We start from the raw sequence: 16,715 nt of genomic DNA, 5'->3' as shown, positions 1-16,715 counted from the left end.
TGCATGGCAAGGTTGGGATGAATCTGTGTAAAGTCAATCAACATGTAATTGAGGGTGAAGCAGACTCACTGGGCTCAAACATATAGGGCTGTATTTTGGGCACCAGCACATGGCGTAAAGTTAGTTTTCCACCCGCGCAAAGTTTAATTCGGTATTTTGCACGTTTATTTTTTAAACATTGCGCCCAGGGGTGTGGCAATTATCAACCTAGGGAGGGGCCTGGCGCGTTGTCTAAAAATCGCTATCGTACACCACCTAAACCTGGTCAGAAGTCAATGGCGAGTTGTTCATATGCTATTTTAAGAGCGCACCCAAACACACCCATATGACTGATTAAAAGACCTAGGAACACCTTGTTACACCATGCGCTCCACTTTTGATAACGAAACCCCTCCCAATGTGAACTGGACATCCTACTAAATTTGAATAGCCTAGACTTTTGACGAGTGACGATGCACTTTAGAATGTCATGATAGGGCCCATGAAGGCATAGATAAATGGGTTTGTCAAATGGCCTACCATTTTATACAATCTTTTTTTTTTAGATCTTGTGCATCCTCACATTGGAGTCCCTAGTTCATGTACAAAGTTTGGTTTCAATATGTGACAGCGTTCCTGTTTTGCGGCTACGCCGCTGATACGGCAAACGTATCAAAATCAAAAATCCTTTCTGTAACTTTTGTGAGGCTTGGTCCAAGGATCATGTACGTCAAGTTTCGTGAAGTTCGGACCAAATTTGTGACCTGTGAAACTTTAGTTTCGCTTTCTATTCAATCCAATATGGCGGAAGAATGAAAAGGGTCAGTGACGTCATTTTCAATTTCCACACTACACCGGTTCCGGCCGGACGTTCCAGAGTTGGATCGCTGGTGAAATCTCAAAAGGTCTAGGAGCAGGAGCTGGCCAAAAATCGGACTTACAGGAATAACTAGACTGCATTTCCGGCGGGAACTGCGAAAGTGTGCTTGCCCTGGTCCGGTCACCGACGTGAGCAGACAGTGGCATACGCTATGCTGAACCTGGCTTGATCCAAGCATTCTAACAGTGCCTTTCAGTGTTGGAGCAGTGGCAATATCTCAAAAGCTCTAGGAGAGGGCTATTCAACTATTGGCATGCGGGGTGAATGCAGTTCGTTGGATTTTACCTGTGGCCTGCCTTCGAATTTAGCTTCTATGACTAAGATCAAATCAATAAAATAAAACGACAGTAGTGATTGGCTGCAAAAATAAATAATGTCACACGTCTTGCGCCTCTCAAACTGGGCTATCAGGTAACCTACAGAAGAATTGAAATTATGAAATATGACCAAGGCATTAAAATGCTGCTTGTCTGTCAGGATACTTTTTCACTGATTTATTTTTAAAAAATATGAGCTATGAGTGTGAATGTTATATATTCCATCCCCTAATTCTGTTTTACTGGTTTATTTGACAAATAATCTATATGGATTTGCTCTATAAAGACCTTATGTCTGTTTGGGATTGTTTTGAGAGCCTGGGATTGTTTTGAGAGCCAATTGATGTATCTCAGATGTATCTCAGAATAAAGGAATAAAGGAATACTTCATATTACTCTAAACTACCTTCTGTAAATCAACTGTATACTACTGTCTACATTGCACTATATTTCTAGACCTGTCTCTGTATATTTCACCACCTTTCTATACTTTGCATCACATTGCATGCATGCATCACAGCTAAGATCTTTGGTTGCTATGAAGGCCAGTCGTTCTAAATGGATGGTTGCTATGGCCAAAGGCCAGTTCTATCTCTGCCGTTGTCAAGCAGGTATATCCTAGAATTCTTATTTGAAACATCTCTATTTTACTTAGCCTACTTCCATACAGTGGGTCCCATTAAGAAGTGGCCACTTCATTCGCGCTTACCGTGATTCACGCAGCAACATTTTAATTTGATTCACAATGAAACGTTACATTTAATGTACATGTTGACATTGAGTAGGCTAGTTTTGGTTGTTGTTGGTGGTGTTAGGCTACCTAGTTATGCCTACAATGCAAAATTGTTCCTTCGTGATTGGAAGCTCCTGTAGGCGCATTTCAAAACATCACGACGTGAAATGCCACAAAAAGCGGTTTGTGAATAGGTCTTAGTGAGTTAGGAGTCCTCGCGACTTCTTTTAAGCTGTCACAGACTTAGTTGCTACTTTTAGGGCTAAAATGCTTCGTGAATTAACGTTACTCTTAGTAAAAAAAATAGGAGTCCAAAAGTTACGAGTGACGAAGTGCAAGCATCTCATATCAAATGACCATGGCATTACGCTAAGCAACATAAATCCCATACATAGCAACATACATCTCCTCCCTATTACATAGCTGTGCACCACGCACAATCTGATATCACCAAGTAACTAACAGTCCAGAATCAATAACGAAGTTGTTTGCCCTGGATTAACATTACAACCAACCAATCAGTGGCACATTTTGATTGTGATGTCATTAATAGTGCGATGTGAAGGTAAAAAAAAAAAAACGGATGCCAGTTTTCAGATCTCACGCCAACTTAAGAGCAACTGGCAGACAAGGACTCTTCATTATCTAACAGGTAAGGCAGCCTACTTCCAAGAGTTTTTAGTACTAATTTGGGAGGCATGGGTTGTATTTGTAATAGGGAGAACTGTGATGTATAACATTACAATTGACGGCAAAAACGATTATTTGCCTATAAACGTCTTCAAAACCATTATGAAGTTAATGTGTAGGCTAAACAAGCTAATAACATAACTAGCATGACCAGGTAACGTGTAGGCTAAACAAGCTAACGATAACTAGCATGACCAGATAGTGTGCTGCTAGCAGTTATTAAATTGGAAAAGGTGGAGCTATCAAGTGTGATATTGATAAGAAATAAAATATCAGTGTCCAGTTATATCTCTTAACAAGATGAAATGTCTTGTCATTAGGCTATAAGCACTTTGATCCTATGAAAAACAGGCTACCTAGCATGACCAGCTAGTGCAATAGCAGACTTGTGGTGGTATGAACTAGCCTAAAGGTAGCTTACTACTAAAATGTTCAAGCTAAGTCTGTGTGAGTCTGTACACATTTGCATATAACTAACATTACAGACAAATATTCTTAGCAATGTGTGTTTTAATCCAAGTTGATAGCAATAGAAACTTACATATGCAATGCTACAATTAGCTGCAAGTCTCCCACCTCACATTAAAGTGGTGGTATTGGGGGGCAATTTATTTCTGACAGACAGAAATATCACACCTTCATTGATAGCAGTGGAGGTGATGAAAGTGAATTGAAAATATTGGGGATACAACTGATAAGCAATGAAAAATAAAGCATTAGTCCAGGAGCATCACATAATTACATTTATCCTGGACTATCGTTTAGTGTTAGTCCAGGGCCATTACAATGTCCAATTCATTCTGTGGTATCGCAAAATGTTAGCCCAGGACCATCACAGACTGACATTCATTCTGGACTGTTGAATATTGTCAGTCCAGGATCACTACCATGTCACATCCATCTTATTTATCTATATCTATAATTTGCTTAAAATTTGGTATAAGTGTTTGTATGGACTCAAAGATGAAGTGAGTTCATGTTGGAGGTTAAAGGTCAAAGGTCAAGTCCATGAATACTCTGAGCGTGATATCTCAAGAATGCCTTGACATACATTCCTGAAATTTGGTATGAGTGTTTGTATGGACTCAAAGATTAAGTGAATTAATGTTGGAGGTCAAAGGTCAAATGTCAAAGTCAAAAACACCTTGATTGCTATATCTCAAGAACGCCATGACACACAAGGTTTTTTGGTACGAGGGTTTGTATGAACTCAAAGATTAAGTGATTCAATGTGTTTTTTCCAGAAATCTCCCCACCAACATTAAGCCAGCAGCTTTCCATCCACTGCTGTAATTCCTCTGGCATTACATTTCTAGTTTATTGTTAGTCCTGGACAATCACAGCCACAGTTATTCTATGCTGTCATTAAATGTTGATCCAGGACCATCACAACATTACATTTATCCTGGACTGTTGTTTATTGTTAGTCCTGGACAATCACAGCCACAGTTATTCTATGCTGTCATTAAGTGTTGATCCAGGACCACCAGCATTATGTTTAGCCTGGGCCCACATAGAGTGACATTCATCCTTACTTTGTCCAGACCTTATTTTAATCATTCGAATCTATGTTTCAGAAAACAGTGGGAAACCTTCAAGGATGTCTGGTAAGTGTGAAAGGTTGCATAATAAAAAGTGTCATCATTAGTGTATTATGTCCTTAAAGATATCCTTTTCCTTTTTATTAGAATTACATTTCAGATGAGGTTCCAACTAATTTTCATTCATCTGCCATGTGTCTATATGTCAATGTAGATGCAATGAAATTCTGTCACATATGATTTTAAGTTAATGCATTTTAAAACCAGTTAAATTGCTACTTTTACTATTTTAAAGAATATGTAAATACAACATAAAAAGCTGGAGGGGGGCATGGTAGAATTTGCCTATTAACCTACTAGTGCTGTTCAGAAAACAATGTACAGCAAATTTTGGGTTCAAAGAGTAATCTTATGCTAAACACCACTTTTCCATCAGAGACATTTGTAAAAAGCATAGCTGGTATGATATAGAACATTATCGGAATATAGAATCAATATGAACATTTTCTTCAAAAACCCAGATAGGAAAGTAGCTCAGTGAGTGACAAGTCACTCTTCAACGCAGGACACTGGGGTTCGATTCTTGCTAACTGTAATAATTTTAAAGGTGCATTTCTCACAGCTAAACCAAGCTAGATAGATAGATACAGTAGATATATAGAGATAGAAGGTCGGGCTTGTGGAGCTATACATGGTCCTCGCTTTAGATTGGGGGGCTGCAAAATTTACTACAAATAGGTAAGCAAGGTCTTATAAGCGTATTAGTTGCAAGCTGCTTGTTAACACTTACAACTGTTAACAAATATGCTTGTAAGTAACTTAAAATGCTGCTTATTAACGCTTACAAGCTGCATGTTAACATTAGTTAATGTTATTAAAGGATAACAACAGTTAACTAACTGTTAGTAATGAATTGTTAACTGCTTATTATGCACTGTTAATACCTAATAAGCACATGTTATTCTAAAGCGTTACTCATTATTCTTGTGAATGCCAGAAAACCACAAGGGGGCGCATATATTATGGTCTCGTAAAATCTGAGCATTTTTTGACAGACCAAAGTTGCATACCTTCATACCTAATGTTAACATTAAAGAACAATATAAACTAGAAAATGTAATTTCGAGGAAATTACTAGTGCATGAAAATGCAAAACATATATTAACATAAAATGCAAAACAAATCTTTATTTGGAAACAGTTGTGGGCAGAGGAAACAGTTGGCGGGAGTGATAGTGGATGACAACTGACAGTTGAAATGGCTGAACAGTTAAATAGTTGAGTAGTTTAAACAGTTAAATTATTTAATAGTGAATTATTGTAGTGAGGACTTTTATTTTGAAACAGCTGTGGGCAGAGGAAACAGTTGGCGGGAGTTATAGTTGATGACAACTGATAGTTGAAATGGCTGAGCAGTTAAATAGTTGGACAGTTTAAGTAGTTAAATTATTTAATTGTGAATGAATGGATGTGTATAGGTAGATAGTTTAATGGATGTTAATACACAGATAGTTTAATGGATGAAATGAAGAAAAAGAAGGGAAAAAAGTGGGAAAGAGAAAAGTGAGCTATCCAGTTCAATGGAGAGAGACAGAGAAAAGGTTCCATTGAAGTTGCTGCAGTCAGTAAGAGAGCACAGGTGCAGTTGATTGTATTCTAAGTCGTTAACAGTCCTTGGAATGTGCCTTATATCCTTGTAGAATAGAGACACAGAGAGAGTTGAGCAGAAAGCAGTTCGTACAGGTACAATCAGTTTAATTGGCTCTGTGAGAGGGCCTAGTTGAGCAGCTGCTAGTTGCTAACTATGCTAACCATGTGACATAGTTGATGACAAGTTAAAAGTTGTTGATAGACAGCTAGTTTAATAGATAGATAGTTTAATGATAGTTTAAAAGTAGACCGTTTAAAAGTTGAATGTAAAAAGTTCAGTAGTTTAATGGGTTAAATTGTTTAACAGTGGATTATTGTAGTGAGGACTTTTATTTTGAAACAGTTTTGGGCAGAGGAAACAGTTGAATAGGATGTGTAGTCTTAATTGACCTAGATTGTATGCTTAAAGCCTGAGGCTGCAGGTGGCCTGAACACCTGGCATAGGATTATAATTGCTTAATGGCCATATTATGATGTCACAATCGGCAATGTTAAGTCTATGGGGATTTTTTAAAAGTTTTTCTTTAATAGTTTAAAAAGTATAAAAGTTTCAAAGTTGAAAAGACATAGCAGCTTGGTCCATTTGAAGACCTACGTTACAAAGTTTGAATGAAGTTTCTAAGTTAAACTGTTCAAGAGAAATTGCGTACGGAAAAAGTGGTAAGCAGAATAATAATAACTAGAAATGCAATTCCAAGGAATTACCAGTGCATGAAAATGCTAAAGTTGTGATGTAAAATATCATGTATAGTTTAAACAGATAATACAGAGATGGTTACTACGGTGATGCTAGGATAGACATGGTGGTTGCATAGCTTAATAAAAGTTGATAGTTTAAAAGTAGACTGTTTAAAAGCTGAATGTAGATAGTTTAAAAGTTGTTGACAGACTGGAAGTTGAATGAATGTTGATATTCAAATAGTTTAATGGCTGTGTATAGGTAGATATTTGACGACTACTGAAAGTTGGAATGGCTCTAATGTTTGCTAGCATGTATGCTAAGAATTTTAACTAGGCTAACCATGCTACTTAGCTAATGTTTTATAGCAGTGCTAGCAATGCTAACCTGCTAACCATGCTACTTAGCTAACGTTTTCTAGCAGTTTAATGAATGTTGATATTCAAATAGTTTAATGGCTGTGTATAGGTATATATTTGACGATAACTGAAAGTTGGAACGACTCTAATGTTTGCTAGCAGTTATGCTAAGATTTGTAATTCTGTTAACCATGTTACTTAGCTAATGTTTTATAGCAGTGCTAACAATGCTAACATGTTAACCATGTTACTTAGCTAACTTAACTAACATTTTCTAGCAGTTTTGCTAAACATGCTAAATATGCTAGCAATGTTAGCATGCTAACTATGTTAACCATGTTACTTAGCTAACTTAGCTAATCATTTTTAGCAGTAATGCTAACTATGCTAATTAGCATGCTTAACTATGTTAACCATATTACTTAGCTAACCCTTTCGTGCCCGTGCCGAACATTCCATTTTTGGTGCTGGATGACCTCCTCACACAAAAAACCTTATTTCTTGAGTATAATACATACCATCAATGGGATATAGTAATGAACAGTATTTGAAAATCCTCTCCAAATGTATATCCGGAGTTTGTCAAAATTTAATTTCATTCACATATAAATACATTTTCATCATATTTCTCTACAAGATAGAGAAAAATATAGAGTGTATTAAATGTTCAGCAAGTTGTGGGCTATTTAACAAAAAAAACTGTATTGGAATATCATTAACCTTTCAAAAGTTATGATAATTTTAGTGATCAGTGTAAAAAAATGCAGGAAACGGGATTTAGAATGTTGACAGAATTCACATTCACTTTCTCACCAACAACATAAAAGTATGCATAAAAACTAATAATCAAGTCAGAAACAATGGTTTAGATGTATTTGGTCTATAAGAATAAACCATTTATTTGTATATAAGCAAATGCTACAGTCAATAAGAATGACATAAAAAAAAAAAACATACTGTACCTTACCAGTAATACAGGAAGTAAGTACTGTATACTGTATTCATTGAAGACCATTTAGGAAAAGAGACATAAAATACATTTGATTCAACAAATACAACTTTCTTATATAAATCAGTATAATATGAAAATTATATATATATATATATATATATATATATATATATATATATATATATAATGTATTATTATTCATGAAAAGCTAGGAATACAATCAACATCACTCAAAACTCAATGTGTTCTAAACATTTGAAAGTAGATTACATACTTAGAACAAGCCTGTAGAGAATAAACACATACACACATATACACACAAACTCATACCCACACACACACAGGGTAAGGTGGGGTGGGGAACCTGAAGGTTGAACACAGAAGAGCTATGACTCATTACTAAACGCATCCCCTTTTGCAGAATGCCAAATCTGACAGCAATTTGTTTATCAATAAAACAAATTCGCCTACCAATAGACTCCAGGGCCATACAAGCTACTTTAGTTTTATTTACATGTACATATTTACATGTACATATTTACATGTAAGTTTATGTACATTTTTTATAACAAGCTCCTGCTGTACAGGAATATGTACTTGATGGAAAGACGACAGAGTAGTAGTTGGAGCAGCTGAAGGTGAGGCTGAAATTTCAACGGAAATGCCTACCAGCTGTTGTGATAGATTTCCTCTAAATTCTTTCTGGTTGTAGCTACCAAACCTAGGTTCAACATCAGATTCTGCATTGCATTGTCAAACTTGAAATAACAAGAAAGAATCTACTGACAACGGCAATGTCAATGGAAAAAAGTGCTTTCTGGTATTCTGCGTTTTTTGGAGTACACAATATGTATTCATCATTTGGTCAATGTCCCCTGATCCCTGCCAAGACTTGGTTCCCCAGTAGCAATGGATATTAGGGAGGGAAGTGAACCCCATGTAAATGATCAATCCCAGAAACCTGTGAAACTCTTCTGGGGTCTTTGTCCCATGCCCCTGCACTGTTTGCATACGACGGCCTACTAAGCACAAGCTCCCATTCCTTCCGGTTGGTAAAACCACATATGCCTGGGACAACAATGTGAGTAAAAAAGAACATAACAAGTCTATTTCACACAGTGTTTTAGTCTGCACCATCCTACGCACGGCACATAAATCTATACCTTCTTCCTCCATCCCCTAATGGTCTTCAGCATTGTGAGCGCAAGCTCATGAGCAGTCAGCTACCTCTTCAGGCTTGCGAGAAGGTCTGTGTAGGTCTTGTCATCCTCCATCTGAAACAAGAGCGAAATCATACAAATACCTTTATTAATGTAAAAAATAAAATCACAAAACTACAGATTTGTGCATGTATGCACACAAAAGAAGAGGTAGCCTAAACTATTGAAGCATCCTCAGAATATATTCGAAATATTTCTAAGTAGGCCTATGAAAAGTCATTGTATTACACATGGGTTTAGCTACCCTAAATCTGATTGCCTGGCTGGCATCAAGATAAAGACAGATTACATTTCACCTAGTAACAAACTGCTGAAATGCAATAATGACATTTCTGACAGAATATGTGATTTCACATCATGTTTTCTATAACTACATATTGAGAGGAGTTGTGCTTCATCTATTTCAAGTCATGCCATCTTAGAAAATGTTGAGACAAGCACGTCTGATGTTTGTCATTTAGAAACTAGCAAGCTAAAATAGTTCACTACAGACTGCACTACAGATAACAACCGGAGGAAAGGCAATAAGTTAATCGCATTTCTGACAGAATATGTGATTTCACATCTTATTTTCTACAACTACATACTGAGAGGAGTAAAAATATCGCTCAACTTATTTCATGTCCGAACGTAACGCAACTTGAAACACGGCGCCCAATGATTTATTCAGCTTTGGTTTGCTATACTGTCTTGCCAATATAATGCTTACCTAACAAGCAAATTGGTACTAGAAAACAAACTTATCTACAGGTTATATACTAACAGGTTTTTAAATGAAACTGTCAAATGAAAATAACTGACATCAAAAGCAAACGATAATATTGCAAGCAGTTCAGAATTATACAGTTAGCTAAAGTTACGTGACGATGCACTAGCCCCCCGCTAAGCCATAATGTTGACGCTGATGAGAAAACATATTACTGTCAAATAACATGATTTAAGGACTTCAAATTAAGATAAACCATAACTAGAACTGATGTAAAAACAATATTACCTCAGTTTATCCAGCTGTGTGGTTTCCAGTCGAGGTAAACTCCAACTTAAGTGCAGGTGGCATCCGGCTGTCCACGTCAAATGCACCGACTCAAGTGAAAATATTTTTTCAAGACTCATCTTCAAGTATCCAAAACATTTCGCGCCATAAACCCCTTAACCAATCATATCAAATTGAAGCTTATGTTGTCAGCATTACGGGGAAGATTTCAGAAATAAAATCAGTCATTGGACAGCTGAGATATTAGACGATTGGCCATCGTTACTTTTGTAACGAAATTAGAACGGTCGGGCTCGTAAGGGCTAACCTAGCTAATCATTTTTAGCATTTTTGCTAAAAATGTTAACTAGCATGGTAACATGCTAACTATGCTAACCATGTTACTTAGCTAACCTAGCTAATCATTTTTAGTAGTTTTGCTAAAAATGCTAACTAGAATGTTAACATGCTAACATGCTAACTATGTTAACCATGTTACTTAGCTAACTTAGCTAATCATTTTTAGCAGTTTTGCTAAAAATGCTAACTAGCATGCTAACTATGCTAACCATGTTACTTAGCTAATCATTTTTAGTAGTTATGCTAACTATGCTAGCTAGCATGCTAACATGCTAGCATGCTAACTATGTTAGCCATATTACTTAGCTAACCTAGCTAATAATTTTTAGCAGTTTTGCTAAAAATGCTAACTAGCATGCTAACATGCTAGCATGCTAACTATGCTAACCATGTGACTTAGCTAACCTAGCAATGTTAGCAATGCTAACATGCTAACTTTGTTAACCATGCTAACTAGCTACAGTGGGTAGGAGTCATAGTTGATGAAAAGTGTTGACATAGTTGATGACAAGTTAAAAGTTGTTGATAGACAGCTAGTGAATGTATATAGTTTAAACGTTTAAAAGTTGAATGTAGATAGTTTAAAAGTTGTTGATAGACAGCTAGTTTAATAGATAGATAGTTTAATGATAGTTTAAAAGTTGAATGTAAAGCTCATAGCTCTACATGCATTTCATGTGTGTGTAGGGCAGACTGTCCTGAAACGGGCAATATAATTGCCATGTTGGAGGGATACTCTGGGGCTGTGCAATTTACAGAAATATGTGGTGTGTGATTTACGGAAATAAATGCCATTTTTTATTTAGTGATGAAAAATGACCATTCTGCGCTCCATATCTGTGACACGAACTGATCTGACCTGACTTGACCCAAGTTTGCCCTTTAGCATGTGTGACTATGGTGTATGCACACATGATGATTCTCAGGTTTTTACTGCATTGCCATGAACAAAGTAAAGGCAAAAAAGGTGTTTCTTTGTTGAACAAATTGGGATGCAATGTGAGCCTTGAATTGGATGCCATGCAGGAATTTGCTAGGATCTCAAAACCGGATTATGAACATGTTTTGCCATAGAGAAACACACGATAGCGTTGGATTATAAACATGCTTTGCCACAAAAACAGACAAAAACGTGGGGTAAGTCCAGCTATATGAAGTTATTGTTTTGCTGTCACTTCGTCTGTTTTATAACCCAGAAGGATGTATTTGGTATCAAATGATAGCTCTGTGTCTCCTCTTTCATCTAACATCCGTGGCATATATATCCGATCACGGGTCCACGAGTAATTACTCCGAGAGTAATGGGTGTGCAGCTTGGTTTGTGTACATGACGTTAATATTTTGCAGTCACTTCGTCTGTTTTTATAAGCCAGAAAGATCGATATCCATGGTACCAATGGATAGCCCTGTTTCTCCTCTTTCATCTGATATGCTTGCCATATCTATGCGATCACGGGTTCGCGAGTAATTCAAACAAGAGTAATGGGTGCGCAGGTGAATGCAGAGAAGTATAGACTGTAAATATGATGCAATTTGTTTTAATTTCATGATTTTTTTAAATTTTCATACTTGATCGTACAGACACGTGCGTAGTCTCTTTGGAAAGCCCCACTTCTTCTCTGTCATGCAATAAAGGTTTTATCTCGTTGCAATGAACAGTCGCAGGGCAATGTAACAGAGAAGAAACGGTGTGTTTTTTGACGCACTTTGCGTCAATCGGGTTCTAAGGGTTAATGGGTTACATTGTTTAACAGTGGATAATTGTAGTGAGGACTTTTATTTTGAAACAGTTTTGGGCAGAGGAAACAGTTGAATAGGATGTGTAGTCTTAATTGACCCAGATTGTATGCTTAAAGCCTGAGGCTGCAGGTGGCCTGAACACCTGCCATAGGATTCTAATTGCTTAATGGCCGTATTATGATGTCATAATCGGCAATGTTAAGTCTATGGGGATTTTTAAAAAGTTTTTCTTTAATAGTTTAAAAAGTATAAAAGTTTCAAAGTTGAAAAGATATAGCAACCCGATCTGTTTGAAGACCTACGTTACAAAGTTTGAATGAAGTTTCTAAGTTAAACTGTTCAAGAGAAATTGCGTCTAGAAAAAGTGGTAAGCGGAATAATAAGAAGAAGAAGTTGCCTAGGAAGAACAGTACAGTGCATTTTCATGCACTGTAATAATAAGAAGAAGTTGCCTAGGAAGAACAGTACAGTGCATTTTCATGCACTGTAACTAGAAATGCAATTCCAAGGAATTACCAGTGCATGAAAATGAAGTTGTGATGTAAAATATCATGTATAGTTAAAACAGATAATACAGAGATGGTTACTACGGTGATGCTAGGATAGACATGGTGGTTGCATAGCTTAATAAAAGTTGATAGTTTAAAATTAGACTGTTTAAAAGCTGAATGTAGATAGTTTAAAAGTTGTTGATAGACACTAGATAGTTTAAAAGTTGTTGATAGACAGCTAGTTTAATAGATAGTTTAATGATAGTTTAAAAGTAGACCATTTAAAAGTTGAAGGTAAATAGTTTAAAAGTTGTTGACAGACTGGAAGTTGAATGAATGTTGATATTCAAATAGTTTAATGGCTGTGTATAGGTAGATATTTGACGATAACTGAAAGTTGGAATGGCTCTAATGTTTGCTAGCAGTTATGCTAAGATTTTTAACTATGCTAACCATGCTACGTAGCTAATGTTTTATAGCAGTGCTAGCAATGCTAACCTGCTAACCATGGTACTTAGCTAACGTTTCCTAGCAGTTTAATGAATGTTGATATTCAAATAGTTTAATGGCTGTGTATAGGTAGATATTTGACGATAACTGAAAGTTGGAATGGCTCTAATGTTTGCTAGCAGTTATGCTAAGATTTTTAACTATGCTAACATGCTACTTAGCTAATGTTTTATAGTAGTGCTAAGTAAGTTTCTAAGTTAAACTGTTCAAGAGAAATTGCGTACGGAAAAAGTGGTAAGCGGAATAATAATAAGAAGTTGTTGTTGTTGTTGTTGCCTTGGAAGAACAGTACAGTGCATTTTCATGCACTGTAATAAGAAGTTGTTGTTGCCTAGGAAGAACAGTACAGTGCATTTTCATGCACTGTAATAAGTTGCCTAGGAAGAACAGTATAAGAAGACTTCGGATAACAGAACAGTGCATTTTCATGCACTGTAATAAATCTGCCTAAGGAGACTGAGTGTCCAACTTCACGACCAACTTATCAGTTTGTTGAGCCGTCCTACTCCGCCCTTCGCCCTATAATAATAATAGTACTACTACTACGACTGGTACTACTACTACTACTTCTACTACTAATAATAATACCGGTACTTAATTACTTGTGGTATAGTGATAGCAGATTATTTGAACATGTACATGGTTAAAGGGAGTATGGAGGAGTGCTGGGATGTGTTCTGATCCACCTGTGCAGTGGTCCTTTGGGGGTGATGGTTTCAGGCAGATAGTCCACAAGCGGTGACCAGCACCCTCCATTTACAGGCATGGGCAAAGGCAGTGGATGATTGATCTCCAGGACACTCAGTAGCCAGTCAGTGAAGGGCAGCAAAGGTTCATCTGTGAGTGAGAAAAGCTAGGTCATACCACCTGTTATTAAATAGGCAACATGAATGTGTGACACATCCTCGCCAATTGGACCCTGAGCATCCCAACAGAGTAAATCTACGGATATGGATATCTATGGACAATCTATATGGACAATCTATAGAGAATCTATGGATGTGGACACACAGACATGTATGGATACTAATAAACACACATATTCTGATCCATATACAGGAGATGAATGCACACACATATCTTCTTGGAGGGGGACAGGAAAACACACTGAAAGACATCACTGCTCAGGCTTTGGACTGCAACAACTAGAGCAGGGGTGTCAAACTCATTTTGGTTCAGGGGCCACATACAGCCCATCTGATCTCAAGTGGGCCAGACCAGTGAAATAATTGCAAAACATCCTTTGACAACTCCAAATCTCCAGCTTAGTTTTTTTTCAGTAGGCTATGCTTTACAGCCTACATTTGTAGCCTACATAATCACAAGGGATAGGCTATATTAGATTATTACACATTTATTCAGAGAGGCCAATGAAATTCAAATAAAATGCATTTCACTCTCATAAACAACTGGTTTATTTTTATAGTTGAGTGGATAGGCCTACATTTTTACATCTGACCACCTGAACCAACTCACCACACTAAACTCAAGTGGGAGCTATAAAGAAAGTTAACATCCTGCCTTAAAAATGTAAATGTGCAAATGTATGAAAAATAAAATGAATTTAACAAACATAAGTTAGCAGTGCATGAGCAATACGATCAACTGATACGATTAGGTTACATCAGATCAAATAATTTTGTAGGCTAGGTGGCGGTGCTGTGTAATAGGCTATCCACCATAAAGGCCAGATCCTGCACCCATTCCGGGCATTTAAATTGCTACTGGTCTGCCTTTTTTCTCCAAGAACTGTCCAATTTCCTCTCGTAGTTCAAAGAAACGCTTGAGTACTGCACCTCGGCTTAACCACCGTACTACAGCGTGGTATGGTAAGCCAGACAGAATGCCATTATCACTAAGAAAACAGTCAAACTGACGGTGAGTCAGACCTCGCGACCTGATTAAATTTACAGTTTGCACAACCACACTTTAACATGATCCAAGTTTAGTGTTTTACAACACAACACTTCCTGGTGCAAAATACAATAAAATACCCAAACATCTTGTCCTCCGTTTGCAGGCTGCACTTTGTCTCTGAATTTTGTCGCAACGCCTGCTTTTCTCCCGACAATGTAGCCAAACTGACAGCACAGGACCAGTCAACTCCGAACTTTTTTTTTGTTTTTTGGCTGCGCCTAGCGGCTGAATTGAGCATTTCGGTTATTTCTTTGAAAATTCATAACTCCTCACAGGAATGGGCTAGAGATTTTTTGTTGTTGTTGACATCGTCAGAAATGTATTCTCTACAAGTCTGGGCCGGATTAAACCATCTAGCGGGCCGCATCCGGCCCGCGGGCCGTATGTTTGACACCCCTGAACTAGAGCCAGGCACAGAACGTTTGCTAGACTGTTTCTATGTCGTTCGTTCTGCTCTCAGTCAGAGGTTATGGTTATGGTTATGGGATTTGGCGGACACTTTTGTCCAAAGCAACATACATATACAAAACAATATAATATTTAAATTTAACAGGGAACAGATTAAAATGTTGGTCAGACTATAGTAAGGAGAATAGCAATAATAAACAACAATGTCAATTCAATCAATAGCCCAATGAAATAAACAATGAAAATGAGGGGAAAAAGCAATAATAAACAATCATAACAGAGGTAGCTGCTTAGATGTTTGTTGTTCCTCACTCAACTTATATGCGTAAAAGACAAATAATCTGTGGCTTTAGTAGACCAGAAAGAAAGAGGCAAAGAGAGGTCATCATGGAGGACTTACAGTAAGAGTATAGAGAAGCTCAAGAAAGGTGGTCAGGACAGCAGATCAGGAGAAGTTAGGAGAAGAGATCAAAAGAGAAGATCAGAGATAAGGAGATGTCTCTTTTCATCTGTGAGAAAATTCCTCTGGCACACTATCAATAGCTGCCAATTCTTGTACTGGTTCTGAGAACGCTAGAAGCCAGAGACTAAGCGTGACATACTCACTCTTCTCCTCATCATAGGAGCCACCTGAACTGTTGCTGTTGCGAAATTCCAGACGATTGTGGACTCGCATAGTTTTGGCGACTCTAAAGACGCATACAAACAGAAAAAACACATATCACACACTTTAGGGCATGTGTTCAGGGGCGGTCTTAACATAGAGGCATAGGTAGGCGGCTGCTTGGGGCCCCATACCAGTAGTCTTAGTAGGGGGGCCCCCAACCAACCTAAAAAAAATAAATAAAAACCCCTTGTCATCATGAACGCTTCAAAAGTATGGTAAATTCTAATAATATTCTTAAGAAATACGGTAAAACATTGACATAGTAGTTAAAATGTCCAGTTCATGTTACATGTATGTATATGAAATGGACTAGTCTGTAACGTGCGTTGCGCGAAAGATAAACACAAAGGACGTCTGGGAAAGTGTTGCCAATTTACTTTGTCGCTAGATTAAGTGACTTTTGGCCATCCCTGCAAGAGAAAATGCCATCTAGCGACTAGCGACAAATTTTCTTACTTCTTGCAACGATGGCAAACTCTGTTTCGTTGTTGAAACGTCAGAAAATATCCCCCTTCGTTAGTGAATTAGGCCTACATCGCGAATTCGCCCAAAGCGTTGCCCCACGAAAAGTTACGACTGGCTTATGTGTTATCAGCCCGTGTCATTACACGGAAGAAGATGTTCTATAAATCTAACAGCTCAGAAAACTT

The 16,715-nt window shown here is 37.4% G+C and overlaps 1 protein-coding gene across 1 annotated transcript in view; it reads right to left on the bottom strand.

Annotated features, from left to right (window-relative positions):
* LOC143121459 (protein furry homolog) overlaps positions 1 to 16,715 on the bottom strand; it is a 522,367-nt gene that overhangs the window by 117,530 nt on the left and 388,122 nt on the right. Inside the window, exons 35-36 of the mRNA XM_076281827.1 lie at positions 16,005 to 16,087; positions 13,760 to 13,910 (exon numbers count right to left, since the gene is read on the bottom strand). Coding sequence (XP_076137942.1) covers positions 13,760 to 13,910; positions 16,005 to 16,087 — 234 coding nt within the window. The remainder of the gene's footprint in view (positions 1 to 13,759; positions 13,911 to 16,004; positions 16,088 to 16,715) is intronic.

This window comes from Alosa pseudoharengus, unplaced genomic scaffold (assembly GCF_046254945.1).
Source record: "Alosa pseudoharengus isolate Yale_2024_CS ecotype anadromous, Long Island Sound unplaced genomic scaffold, YU_APseudo_1.1 YU_APseudo_1.1_scf_13, whole genome shotgun sequence".
NCBI lineage: Eukaryota > Metazoa > Chordata > Actinopteri > Clupeiformes > Clupeidae > Alosa > Alosa pseudoharengus.
The sequence above is the reverse complement of the archived record's forward strand: the minus strand, read 5'-3'. Positions and strand labels throughout refer to the sequence as shown.